This window comes from Ciconia boyciana, chromosome 1 (assembly GCF_034638445.1).
Source record: "Ciconia boyciana chromosome 1, ASM3463844v1, whole genome shotgun sequence".
Taxonomy (NCBI): Eukaryota; Metazoa; Chordata; class Aves; order Ciconiiformes; family Ciconiidae; genus Ciconia; species Ciconia boyciana.
The window spans coordinates 69,124,717-69,139,267 of record NC_132934.1 but is presented as its reverse complement, the minus strand read 5'-3'; the positions used below and the strand labels follow the sequence as shown (position 1 = coordinate 69,139,267).

Here is a 14,551-nt window from a genome sequence, read left to right as displayed (position 1 = left end):
TATTGTTTTTAATAGAAATTGCTAGGATAATGCAATTATTTATAATGAATGAATGGAATTTTTATTTCTCAGTGTTGAGACTTGGAACATTCCTCCTTCCTTCTGGTAACTTCAATTTTTTAATAAGAAAAGTTGAACAGGACATGAACGGATTGAAGGAGGACAGTTCCAGAAACAGTGCTGGTTAACTTCTTTGGGGACATTGGGTCAGAACTGACTCAAAGGAATATTTTCCACCACATGAATAACTTAATGACATGGTTCCAAGCACCGTAGATTCTTTATTGTCCACAACTTAGTCTAGTATACTAGTTTAGATTACGTTTTGAGGTACCATATACTGATAAAGTACTGGCTTCAGGCCTTCATTACAAATAGACCAAAATTTTACTACAGTAAGTCAGCTTTACAAAATGTCTTTGATAAAATGCCAACAAAGAATGATATAGTATCTTGGCTCCATATTTTGATTAAAATCAACTGAAGTCACTAAGGAATATAGCTGAACTGGTAGCATAAAGAAACTATTATACATGAGAGGTACCAATTATCAATCAAACTTTGAGAGTCCACAAAATTATTTATGTGGCAACAAATTCCCCTTAGAACCATGGTGCTGATGCTTGCAGACGCTTTTCCGACAATGACTTGTACATTAGTTTCTGTGGGTCACTGTGGATGTGCTGGAAGAGTGAAAAGCTTACATCTACTCCATATACTAGTTTTACCTACCAGAAGAAGCCACAGAAAACTCCTATTATTTGTATCTGAGCCTCCCCGGCAGGTATGAAAGACCTACAGGGTGTATTGGCTACGATGAAACATTTCAGGACCAACCTTCGCCAATAATAGTTGCTGCAGTGGGAAATCAGCTCCAAAAGCAGCAGTATGAAAATGAATTCTCAACTATTTATACCCCCAACCCCAACAAACTAAATAATCTCATTGGTGAGAAGTGGATACATTGGTATCATTCTTAAATATTACTGGTGTTCAGTTAAATGGATCCTCCCTAATCATGTTAGCACTTCTTAACATTCAAGAGGATTAATTTTTTCCCACTGAGGCTTGTGAAGCATTATCTACAGAAGATCATATTAGAAGGGACAGGAGTGAATTTAATGCACTGGATTTGAAGTAATTTACAAAACTCATTAAAATTCCAAAGATGCAAAATGGGTATTCTGTGATGGGCTTCTGCGAATCTGGAGAACTGATTCCCACCCCCCATGGGAATACTTTAAACACAAAGGAAATTCTGCAGTTAGAAACAGAAAAGCTCCATGACTTAAATGAAAAATGTGCTTTGTAAATTGAAATATATCATTAGTTTGTATTTTTCAACTGAAGCTTGTTAAATACAATCTAAGTGAGTTTGGGAAAGCAGAAGAGACTGCTACATTTTATTTTAGCAGATGTTAGTTACTCATGGGAATCACAAATGGAGTGGTAACTTTAAACAACTGTGGTGGTAGCAATGCAGAATTAAGACAATAATGGGAGAGGATAGAAAAATACATTTTTTCTCTTCTCCGGGACAACTTAGATAATTCTTTTTCTCACAATTTTTACTTAAATGCTTTCTTTACTGTGTAACCCATAAATGTTGCTACTGGACTAGCGAAGTTTGAATGAAAATATTATCTTTTATTAGACCAGTACACAGAACTGGAAAAAGCAGATGCTGTTTTGGGCTGACAGTCTGTTCAGAAGAACTTGGCAAAGAAAGCCCTTTCTATTTTCTTTACCTACGTTCTCTTGATCAAATAGAAGATATCACCTATCCCCACAGATCCTGATTATATTCAAAGACCATCACAGCTACAACAGATTAGTCAATTTATTTCAGGGATATCGAAACTTTGCCCACATCCAGCCTTTACTTTTGTTTTCAGAGGTGCCTCCCATAGGTGCTACAGGTTTTGTCACCCAATGCTTCATCCCAATCTGACAGACAAGGTGGTTCAAAATGGCATGCCTTGTGTTTTGACCTATAACGTAGGAGCCGTACTTCTTTAATATATGACAATGGCATGCATTATACTGAAAAACTTTTAATCCTGCATCAGTGATTACAGAACCCAAGAAGTAAATAAAACGTTGACTCTGGGTGTGTAGGGGCTAGCAGGCTCTGCAGGGAAAAGGAATGTGTCAGACCTACAGAGGCAAACGTAGATATCGAGTGAGGCACACAGCACACACTGAATCAAATAAATGTATGAAGACAGGTACAAAGACAGGGATTAACTGTCCTGTACCATCTAGGCCCTGTTACAGGCATATTTATCTCCAGAGGTCTGCTCTTCTTTCTGAATTTTGTTAGACATGCTTCTGCTGGCTTCCTGTAATTTGGCTGCTAAGCTGCTCTCTCCAATTTTTTGGATCAAAGTTCAGCCTTGAGTTGAAAGTGCAAGGAAATGAGCTTAAACATCACAAAAGAAGAAACCCAGAGCTGAAGTGTCCAGGGTAGGCTCAAGAGAGTGTTCACTGACCTGCAAAACCACTTGTAACTATGTAGGCCTTACGCTAGTTTGTGTGCATACTGGATAGAGTTCGGTATAGACATATGAAAGTGAATAATTTAGTGAAAGAATTGGCCTTATAATCCAAAGTCAGGGTCAAAAAGGCAAAATTAGTCACATTTATTTCTGGTACAAGTTCCTTATATTAGTTTCACTTAAAAAAAAAAAAAAAGGGCATTCTGTAATATCGGAGTAAAATTAAAAAGTTGAAAAGAGAAAAAGGAAGGAATGAGAAAACAGGGTTGTGGGGAATGATGAATTATAGTATGAAAACAAGAGATAAAAACTGCCAGTGAAGGGATTAAGGAAGGCAAGACATCACCAGAGCTGGGAGAAAGGAAGATTATTTCAGTAGCTGAATTATGGCCAGATTGACAGTCTCTGTAGAGACTTCATCAGACAAGCTGTTATTAAACCCTTTCAGTTCTGTATTCCAAAACTCCTGGAAATACACTGTTGGACTTCTGAAATCACTGTGTTTGTGTGTGCATAAGCATGGGTGTATTGCATCTAGCACACTGGGTCCAAATCTTGATTTAGGTATCCAGGTAAGGTGGTAAGCAGAAAAAATTACTGGCAGAACATCCTGTAACAGAAGGTAAGGACATTGTATTCATTTACATAAAGTGACTCATAAAAATGTGCCAATTAAAATATAAATGGTCAATGTAATTAAAAAAAGATTTAAGATCCCTATGACTACGTTAAGTTATAAAGAGCAGCTAAAATTTGTTAACAGGTAAAACATGGCAAAAGTGATATCTTGCTGTTTAATTTCCCATGAGTGTGTAGATGCATGGCCTCAAGTACAGATAAAAGAACTGATGAAATTCCATAATAAGTATTAAACGGCAATGATTCAAAAAATTATTGACTCCTCCTGTCAGCTGAAGAGTGGACCTTTGCTACCTGTTTTCACCACTTACAGAATGGTTTCCCAGCATTTTGGTGTGGCACATCAGAAAGACCTACATCAACAGTTCAGGCCCTTGTTCAGAGCTTCAGACGACGAACTCACCTGCTCCTGGGTCATCTTCTGCAGCTCTTTCTCCCAAGCTGCCCGGTCATCATCCAGGTGGTAGGAAGCAGGTGGGGTGAGTCCACGCAGAATCAGGGGGTCACGGTCATGGCAGAGGGCTGTCAGATGTCCAATGTACAACTTCAACTTGCTGCGATTCTGATCAAGTTCTAAGAGGGGCTGAATTATCTGAAATAAGAGAATAGAGACAGTGAGTGTTCCTGAGACCCAAGCAGTGGTGAAGGCAAAGATCAACCTCTAAGTTACAATCTTATTCAGCTTCATACTGGAAGAAACCTGAACACCCTCCTTCCCCCCACAGTACTCCTATCCCATAACCCAGCAACCATCCAGCTGAAGCAGAAAGAAACCAAGTACACCAGGGGAAGGGGATGTGGTGATGATAGCTGTCTGATGAATATAGGAAATAATGATGAGATGGGTGAAAAATGAAACAATATTAACTTGAATGCATTAAATGTACTGATTATCCAGCAGTGCTTCAGTCAACTATTTCAACTCCCTGCTTTAAGGAAAAGTAATTTTCCTGATAAAAGGTGTCTGTCCACAACTAAGGCAATAGCAATGTAGATTTTAACTTGTTTTGCCAACAAACATTGTAACTTAAGCATGCAATATACATGTTCTAAAGAGAATAGTTTCAAATGATGCCAAGATGTTTGTTTCTAAGATGAACATATCTCTACTGTAGAGACTGGAAAGAGACATATCTTAACCAGAAAATTAAGATACATTTTTTTATAGTTTTGAAAAGGCAATGACTTTCATTTATTATGCAAGCCAGATTCTATACAATAGACTAAAATACTAAAATTAAAGGACTTTAATAAGTACTATTTTATTTCATTATACTTTACCCAGTCTGAATCTAATCCTTGTTCCTCATTACAATCCAAACTGGAGTCATCCAGTTTTCATAAAAAGTATTTGAAGAGCCATTTTGCATTTGTTTTACAAAAATATAGAGCTCAAGTGCATAAATACATACCGGGAATCCCTCACTATGCCCTCCCACAAGAATGCTGTTTCATATTGTCCTAGGTGTTTGCGGGCATGTATTCAAAACTGCAGTAATACAAAACTCTAAGGTTTACAGCTGATGAAAAATCAAGGAAGAATCGGGCTCTGTACCTCCACACCATAGAATGAGCTGCTGAAGCTACAGGCACTGATGTGCACCAGCTAGGAGAGCTGGAAAGCCTTGTCACGATACTGGCAACTTGTCCTTGTGTTCCCAGGCACGATACTGGCCACTTGGCTTTGTGTTCCCAGGCAGGGGCTGCACCTGCTGTTTGTTAGCGGGCCGGGGATATCTTTTCAGTAGGACACCTCTGACCCTGCTAATGAATAAGGAGTGAGATAATCTCCGAGTCAACAGGAACAGGGTGCTGGCACTACTTTCAACAAAGGCTCTGGCTTTGACCCCTTTTAATAAGGCTGTCAGGGCTCACTTATTTTGCTTCTAACACTGTTCTACATGGATTAATTTCTGTAGAGTGAGAGGATCTGAGAGCCATGGCTAAGCAGCTAACTAATGTCAGGCTCCTTGTCCTGCAGAGCGTAGCTGCACTCAGCAGCCTACACCAGCACATCGGGGTGGCAGCAGCTACGAAAAGCCACAGCGACACGGCAGCCGTGGTAGAGGAGACAGACAAGAAACCTGCAGAGAGAGTGAGCTCACATGCTTTATTGAAAACCCTACTGCTATGTGCAGCCTCAGGGCAACATCTGTTTACAGATATGTACACATATAAAAATATGCTTTGATATATTGGAGCATATTTTGATCTATATTTGATCTATATTTGATATACATTTGATATATTGAAGCATATATGCTTTGATATTTGGTTGACAGCTGGCTGAATATGAGCCAGCAGTGTGCCCAGGCAGCCAAGATAGCCAATGGCATCCTGGCTTGTATCAAAAATAGTGTGGCCAGCAGGACCAGGGAAGTGATCGTGCCCCTGTACTCAGCACTGGTGAGGCTGCACCTCGAATACTGTGTTCAGTTTTGGGCCCCTCACTACAAGAGAGACATTGAGGTGCTGGAGCGTGTCCAGAGAAGGGCAACAAAGCTGGTGAAGGGTCTAGAGCAGAAGTCTTATGAGGAGCAGCTCAGGGAACTGGGGTTGTTTAGCCTGGAGAAAAGGAGGCTGAGGGGAGACCTTCTGGCTCTCTACAACTACCTGAAAGGAGGTTGTAGAGAGGTGGGGGTCGGTCTCTTCTCCCAGGTAACAAGTGATAGGACAAGAGGAAATGGCCTCAAGTTGCACCAGGGGAGGTTTAGACTGGATATTAGGAAATTTTACTTCACTGAAAGGGTTATTGAGCATTGGAACAGGCTGTCCAGGGAAGTGGTTGAGTCACCATCCCTGGAGGTATTTAAAAGATGTTTGGATGAGGTGCTTAGGGACATGGTGTAGTGGTGGTCTTGGTAGTGTTAGGTTTACGGTTGGACTCGATGATCTTAAAGGTCTTTTCCAACCTATACGATTCTGTGATTCTGTGATATCAAGACTGCAAACTGCAGCAGGGCGGAATACTCTGCTCTCTTGTATACAGGGCAATAGGAAGGGATATTTTAGTAGCATCAACACAGTTACATTTCACTTCCATCACCAAGCACAACTGTATTTAGCCAATTATATCCATGGTTGTTTGCTGAATTTGCACTATTTACCCCAATTTCTTGTAAGTTGGGTTACCTAGATCATGAACTGAAAGTGTACTTGCCTGTGCAGGTGAAAAAAAGTGATGCTTCTAATTTAACTGATGTATTTCCTATCTTTCTTACTATTCGGTTTGCCCACAGAGGATGGAGTGATGGAATATCACATCTTAAAAAAATACTGTTTTATAAAAATGTGAAAATTAAGTAGTCAGTGTCTAATAACTAGCTGTCCAATCAATGCAGTAGCTGCCTTGTATTCTTTTCAGATACCGCAGTCTATTGAATGTCCATCAGGTGTGCAGATTTCAGTCTGAAAAGAATCCGACTTGCCAACCTTCCTGGCTGTTCTTTGTGAACGGAAACCCTCTCCAACAAAGAGAAAGCAGAGCTATCTAGCAAGTAACGATGGAAGATTTTCATACGACAGTCGAATTTGACTGCTCGGGGACAAGTCCCCTTTTGAAGCACATTCCTCCTGTACCCTTCCCCCCTTACCTCGAGCTGGAAACAGGCCAAATGAGGCGTGTGAAAGTTCTTAACCAGCAGCCCTCCCAAAGCTGTTTGCAGAGCAATCATTCCTCTCACTTGGGATCCATTAAACCCTGCCAGTCAACTCGGAAATGCCCTTATATCTGCGTTCCTGCCATATCTAATTTGAACTAGCCACTTAGCAAGAGGCACTGTGCTTCCCACACAGCAGAGCTGCCACTGCCTTATCTCAAGAGGGTGTAAGAGCATTTGCTAAGTGGAAAGGCAGGGCAGTGCTGGATTCATAAAACACATCGTGTTCTCATGATCAGCCCAGAGCTGTAGAGCTTTCTAGGAAAACAATGGGTAAACAGACCAAACCCTGGAATATCTTCTAAAGCAGCCAATCTTTATTAATTGCCCTGATAGGTTTAGGTCATCCTCATCAATCCGTGGAATGAAGTCTGCTTAATGTACCCTCAAGTTCAGAATATTGTTAATGGCCAGCTACGTTTGACAACGTGTTTCACTAAAAAAGGCAATCACTACAACGCTGAAGTAGAAACGTGAAATGCCTGACAAATCTCTGATACAAACCCAAACCATCTCTACCAACTGATAAAGACATTTGGGAACGTATTCCAGAACAAATTCAACTCAGAAACAACATGTTCAGGTTTTTTGAGATTTTGCAGGTTTTTTTTAATCTTTGAGCATGACATGTGAATTGAATTGTAATTTTGCAAGTCATTGAGGCAAAAAAATGCTTTGGAATGAAATTAATACTGCTTCTTCAGTGGTAGCCCTGCTGTTGCTGTACAATGGTCAGCTGAAATATGAGTAACTGTATTTAATAGTTTTTTATGATAAGAGTCTGCATTTAAATACGTATATATACGCTGCATAGATAAGAAAAGATACTTGTAACTGAATGTGGTTGGAGAGACCTATCTAAATGTTTGGGCACTTTTACTGTGAAAGAAGAATACACCTCCCATATGGAGACTGTGGTGTCTAACAGTTTGTCTGAGCAGTGTCTAATGTAAATATGCAAAACCACATAGGTGGTTATATGAAAAAGAAAACCAGGGAATGGGTGGTATAAGTGCAGCAGTGTCGATCCGAGACAAATGTGATATTGACTATCCATAGACGTCTGCGGAATAAAGTATGGTTTTAATCAATGTGTAATAGGACTCATTCACCACAATGACCAGCTTTAAATTATAGGTTCTCCAGGCAGAAGGACTAATGACCTGGTCACCTTTCTCCCTGCTAACATTTCCTTCTTCCCTGAAGGAAGCAACCACTTTCCTTCTGCAGAACCAAGTAATTAACCTAGTTAATTTCAGAGAATACCTTCTAAATTTCTATTTAGCAATAAATCTGCAGCTCCCATTTTGAAGAGAGTCTTATATGCACCCCTAAAACCTTGTCTGTTTTTCCAGCTACATCAGTTGATCTTGTAAAAGTTATCTCCTTACACAACTTGTCTCACTCATCAGAATCATCCATCAACATGCATGCTGATCGTGGATCAACAGCAGCAATATTTTTCTTCCAGATACATGCCGGTGATTTCTCTGAGCAAGCAAAAAAAGGAGAAAATACCGTCTTCTTGACACAGCAATGCCAATACAAAGCACCATACGTACACTTGGCACTGGCATGACTACTGGCATACTGCCCTATTAGCTTGACTACTTGCTTGCATATATGCTGCATGTATATATTCACTACAGAATGCTAAAAGGCAGAGTAATGCAGACAAGTGGTCTTCATTTTGCAATCAAATAATTCAGTAGATTTTTCTCAACTGATCCATAAATTTTTAAATATTTGAGAAAAATCCCTAGAAAAACAGCTATATCAAGAAGAAAATAAATAGAATTGAGAAGTAATCTTGGGGTCAAAGTAAATAACATGAGGTCAAAATTTCACTGTTTTTGTATCAGAAGTGTTACAAAGAAGTGTAGGCGGAATGAATCTGAAAGTTTGCAAGGAATTACCCAATTTGAGCAATGCTCCGGCTTGCTAGCCTGGTCTATGGACCTTGAGTGTTCTTTGTAGATCCTGCAAAGGCAAAACCACTACAGAATTCTGGAAAAAAAACCAACCAAAAACCCAAAAGACCACAAAAAACCCCCTCAAAACTTCAGACTGGACATAACAAATACACTTGGAAAACAAATTAAATGGAGGTAACCCTTTATCTCCTATCAATTGCATTTTTCATGTGAGTGTGGGAAACGATTTTCAAACTTTCTTACATACAGATGCAACTATGTTACCCAACAAAACCTACTTCCTGAACTACCATCACACAGGAGAAGATGGGCTCAAAGTCTGGGTAAATACCTATGTTTGTTAAAAATAAATTATTCCAAGGAGGACCTGACAAATCTAACAAAAGATGGAATGGATCATAGTGGGTCCTCAGATGCCTCCCTGTATCTGGGTTTTATTATAGATATTTTTGACAAGAAAAGATATTTCAGACAAGAAAATTTTGCCTATATAGCAAAATATCTTATATTGGGAGATATGGAAATAAACTAAGATACCGAATGATATAGTCTGGAAGTATTTGCATGGCAAATTGAATTACGCCTTCTTGCTCAGACCATTTGTGTTTGTTTGGCAACAAACGCAAGGGTTCAACTACAATCATCTTGTAACCATTGAATGCAATGGAGCTTTATGAGGCGTGCATTTGGCTCAGAAAGTGCAAAGCTTTCCCAAATTCAGAACAATTTATCACTGATGTCTTCCCTTCATTATTTTAAATGGAAACAGAAGAAAGTTCTCAAAAAGACACAGCCTGACCTCAGTTCAGTTCAGCTCGGTTCACTGCTGCACAGAGATACTTGATTTCTTCAGAAGACCACAACACAAAAGCTCAGGGGCAGGCTTGGTTTTCTTTAGATTTGTTTTGAAGACAAAAAAATGGATTTAAATCTAACCTTCATCATTTTCTCCTCATAAACCAAAACAAAACAAGATGCGTGAAGAGCTGAAAGAGATCCTGGCTATTTTGACAGAGCTGTCTTACTCAGTTCATTTCTGACAGAATCAATTAGGAAATTGTTTTTATATAGCAAATTATTTTTGAAATTTTTATACACCATGAACAAATCCCATGGATTAATGATTTCCAGAGTTCACCCTCTTCACCTTGGGAAAAATCCAGACCAGAAGAAAAGAACAGAGAAAACACAAAACAGGGAAAGTAGTTTTGTCATTAGTTCCCTCTGTTTAAATAAAATATTTTTCCCATAATGTAGGTAAAGCAAAGAATTGCAGTGGGTTGGTAGGATTCCTAAAGCACTGAAAATGAGCAAGTAGTTAAAAAATATTTTTCTACATAACAAATCCAAAAGTACTTTTTCATGACACTGGCAACTTTTGCTTACATGGGCTGTGGAGCAAAAGCTTGTGGGGAACCATGTGTGGAATAGCAGGGACTACTGTAGATCAGAACTGAAATACACTGGAGGGACTGTGAGAAGCTTGTAACTCAACCACTGGGGAATACGAATGTTCAGGAACAAGGTACCTCGACACAGCTGAAGGAGGTGTCTACATACAGCTTGAATTTTACCTGTTTCATCAACCCCTTACTTTCAAAAGCAAGAGTGTTTGCCCAAACCCTCACCCCTAAATATAACTAATTTGCACTGTGCACCCATCGCATCTCTTTCCTCTGTAACAGTCCGCATGCCTCTCTCCGAGCTGAGGCAGGGGAAATAAATTTGTGGCTTAATTGCTAGATGAGATCAGAACATATAAATTCAAATGCTGTTTTAATTTGTCTAAGTTTTCTTTTGTCTTCAGGATTTCTTGGGAGTCCAACAACCCAACAGCTTAGTTCTGGAGCAAAACAGGATGGGCAACAGTAGGGTGAGATCTACAGAGAACCTAAAATCTTCCACTTCAAAATATTAATGTATCTCCTTCATTTGAGAATTTCGTTCCTGTAAGTTGTGTTAGTACTCAGGTTAAAATTTTGAATAATAAATTAAATTACAGAAAGCTGTGAAACTGAGTAGTCAGACTTATGATGTTGACAACTGGAATATCATCAAGAAAAAAAAAGTATTCCCACAGCAAGTGAAAATAGTTTAACAACTATTTGCACCTTGTACATGACACTATGGATTTAAATAGCATCCTCCTGATTAAATTTTTGTAGGTGTAATTAAGCAAGTTTTGATTTCACAGAATCCATTATATTTTATGCGGATTCCTTCTCTACAAGCACATAGCAGCTTGAGAATAAGTAAAAACAACCTGCTTATATTTTTAATGCATTCAAGCTTTCTAGCACTTGTTATCTATATAACAGTGAACAAGAAAGCACACACATTCCTTGCTGTACTGTATTTTGTCTATTGCTTCCTCCTCTTACAAGGGATAAAAGGAAACAGTGGCTAATATGCTTTTGTTTGAAAGCAGAACATTGCAGCACAGACACTGGGAGAGTGTGTCCGTGGGAATGCTGATGTATCAGTGACTGCATTCTTCGGCCTCCCTGCTGTCTGTTACATTGCTAATGGAAAACAGAAGGTATTTCTTAAGTAGTCTACCAGAGAACACAATCAGTGCTTTTCCTGTTCAGATGAACTATAACCTCCCTGTCCGCAGGTGATAGCAATCTTTGTCTCATCCCTCTCTAACGCTGGCTCTTCATTCTGCTCTTCTAGCTCTCTACCTGCGACATGACGCTTTCAAAGCAAAGCCACATGAAGCCAAGAAACACCTGGTTTATCCGTCTTTAGGAATTCTTTTGAGAGTTGTTTGCTCTACATTCAAACGCAAAATCCCATTAATAAATATACTTATTTACACAGACATATATCGTAGTTCTTATCTATACGTTGCATTAAACAAACAGATGTAGTTGGATTGCCTGTGGTGAGCCTACTATGAGTTGGAACTGTAAATCCTGACATCTCCATCAGTAATTATGAGCTTTACCAGCCAGGAAAATATAGCGTCTAGATTGGCTACATGCCCTTATCAGTTTTTATTTTAGTCATATTTCTCTCGAGCTTATTTTCATAGTTAGTATGTTGGAAAGCAGGTTTGGGCTTGATTCTTTCTCTACTCTAATACTGTTTATCCCCCCCTCCCCCGGCCCCCAGTTTCTTTCCTCCTAACTTACAACTAAAAGGTGCTGGCAGCGACACTCCCAGCCTGCCTCCAGCTATTCCACTTCTGTCTCTATCCTGCCTGTGACTGCCAGAGCTCAGCTCCACTCTTCTTTAGGTCACCAACAGTGTATTCACAGTTTGCAGAAGCTGCTGGCCTTGCATTGTTGCATTCTGGGGGGTGGATGAGTGCTATAAGAAATCTAAATGGCAGAGTAACTGGGAGATAGTATGGACTATCACACAAGCTGTAAGCAACAACTCTCCTGGAAGTGGCCAGAAACAAAAATGTTTATACAGAATTCCTACTTGCTACAAAGACCAAGCCACTAGTAAAGACCATATTCAGCTGCAAATCAAAAAAGAACACAGGCCTGGAATAATCTCATTTGGTAGAAATGAACGATGGCCTTTTTGCAATTGTTTTGCTGAAAAGCACAAATCTCTACAAAAAGAAACCAGCCATCTGTTTTGAATGTTTTAGAATGTAAGTATCTACTTGTGTACTTCTTTGATCTGTAAGAATAATAGGAAGACAGTGATAGAATCCAGTTACACCTCCATTGTGAGTGCCTAATTCATCCCAGAGCTGCAGATCACAAAATTCCATCTGGAAATCTTAGTCTTATCATTCTGGGATCAGAAGGAAGATGAACAGTGTATCAAGATCAGTTCTTTTGTGCTGGTAGATATAACATTCTTGGACAGCGAATATATGCTTCAAACGTAAAATAGTTATTAAGATAGCAAAATAGTAGAGTTTTTAAAAAAGAACAAGCTCGCAGAAGAACTCTTCCCAGAAACAGGGGAAGGACCAGGAGCAGAAGTTAACATCATTTTAAGGACAGCATTTTTCTCTAGGTTGGCCCATCCCAGTCTAACAGTACGCTTTACTTACTGGGTAAAAGATTACATGCCAGTATGGGTATAGAATAAGAGAGAAGGTGGAAAGGCGCGGTTTCCAAATTGGAATGATAGAAGATTAATCATAAAACAAAACATTAAGTTTGATATCAGCATTACTGAAGTTGTTCACTCCACTATAACAGGATTGTTACACTAAAGTGAGAAGGTCACTACAAAAGGCTTTCCATTATTCAGACTTATTACAGCCAAAGGAGAAAAGGTTATTCTCTGAAGAAAGGCAAAGCTTGAAAAGGCTTGAAAAGAACAGATACTTGTATGATAGCTAAATCAGGATTTTGAATTGTGCTTTCTCAGAGCAGTAATTGTCAGTCCATGAACTCTTTGTGTCTCCCTGCCTGAGCTTGACGGCACAGGAGTCTTTCAGTTTCATAATTAATGATGACGCCCACATAAGCAGGGCTCCAGAAAAGCAGGGATGGAAGGCAGGTCCTGTGATTAACCGGGACAACTGTATTCAAAGTGCTGCCCTCGTAACGATTAATTAGTTACATCACCTTATTTGAGTGCAGCACATTAGGGTTCTTACTAAAGGGTTGCCCATCTGGAGAGTGGGAGTGAGGAGCCCTGGCTGCCACCAGTATGACAAAACAAATCTGGCATCGTATCTCTCAGTCAGGGCAAGTGATAACGTTTAAGTAAAGCAAGATTATTTCATGTAGCTGCCTTCAAATTTTGCACAGGGTATGTCTCTGAGGCAAGCCTAAGACATATTCTTTCACAGTGGTTTTACACATATGAATGAAGAACTGTAAAAGAGATATTATAAAATACTATTATACGCTACACAATTAGTTTGTAGATTTTTAGAGAGGGGAAGAAATGACCCTTCAGAGGACAAAAGATGGCAATGAAGAAGAAGAGGCAGTGGTCTGAAGAGCTTTGTTCAGCATGCTGGAACAGCAGCTCCTTGAAATGTTTAACATATGGGTTATTTTCCCTTTTTTGGGAAGGAATAGGATCTTGGAAGGAAAAATAAGAAGGATTAATAAATTGAGTCAAATACAAATCTAACATAATTTTGGGAACAAATTCAAAATGAGGTATTAGAATCACCATCATATCACTGTAACAACACTATTTTTGAATATTGTGTAATAATATTACCTAGCACTTATATAGCAGTTTTCCCAAGCAGAACTTCCACTTTACAAAAACTTCAGCTCATTTTACAATTAGAGAATTTGAGACAGGGAGAAAGAGAACAAGTGAGTAGTAGCAGACGATGCCAGGAAAGAATTTATCTTCTGAATCATGGTCTAGTGCTGTGTCCAGTAAATTACATTGTAATACGAGTCAGGCACGAAAGCTCGGTGTTTTTGACCATTCTGCATGATCTAACAATTAAAAAGACCATATTGAAAATAAATTTATTTAAAAGGCTTATGAGGTCACAGTGTAGTAAGTGACAATACTGAGAACCTAAAATAAGTGTGACAGTAGGATGAGCAGCTCTCTACATGCTGCAAGCATAAAATGTGTCTCATGCGGAGAGAAAGATCACATTTATGCAGTGAATGAATGCTTGTGTAATCATTTGAAAATGGAACTCATCATAAATAAGATATTTACTTTGCTAAAATAAATCAGTATATTAAGCCAAGCACCAAATAATGTAGAAAAAAATCAATATTCTTCTCAACCTTCCCAAAGTGTAGCCACTTTTAGTTCTGTAGTGATCTCAATGAAAAGTTCATGGGGTTTGACAGCTGTAGCAAAGGTTAAATTAAGTCCCAAGATGTCCTGCCCTATCTCCCTCAATGTCATTATTTCT

At 39.1% G+C, this 14,551-nt stretch overlaps 1 protein-coding gene across 4 annotated transcripts in view; it reads right to left on the bottom strand.

Moving 5' to 3' along the window:
* ERC1 (ELKS/RAB6-interacting/CAST family member 1) overlaps positions 1–14,551 on the bottom strand; it is a 319,812-nt gene that overhangs the window by 15,363 nt on the left and 289,898 nt on the right. For all 4 annotated transcript variants that reach the window (XM_072873069.1, XM_072873097.1, XM_072873087.1 and 1 more), the window contains one exon: positions 3,541–3,729. In XM_072873069.1, the coding sequence (XP_072729170.1) occupies positions 3,541–3,729 (189 nt within the window). The remainder of the gene's footprint in view (positions 1–3,540; positions 3,730–14,551) is intronic.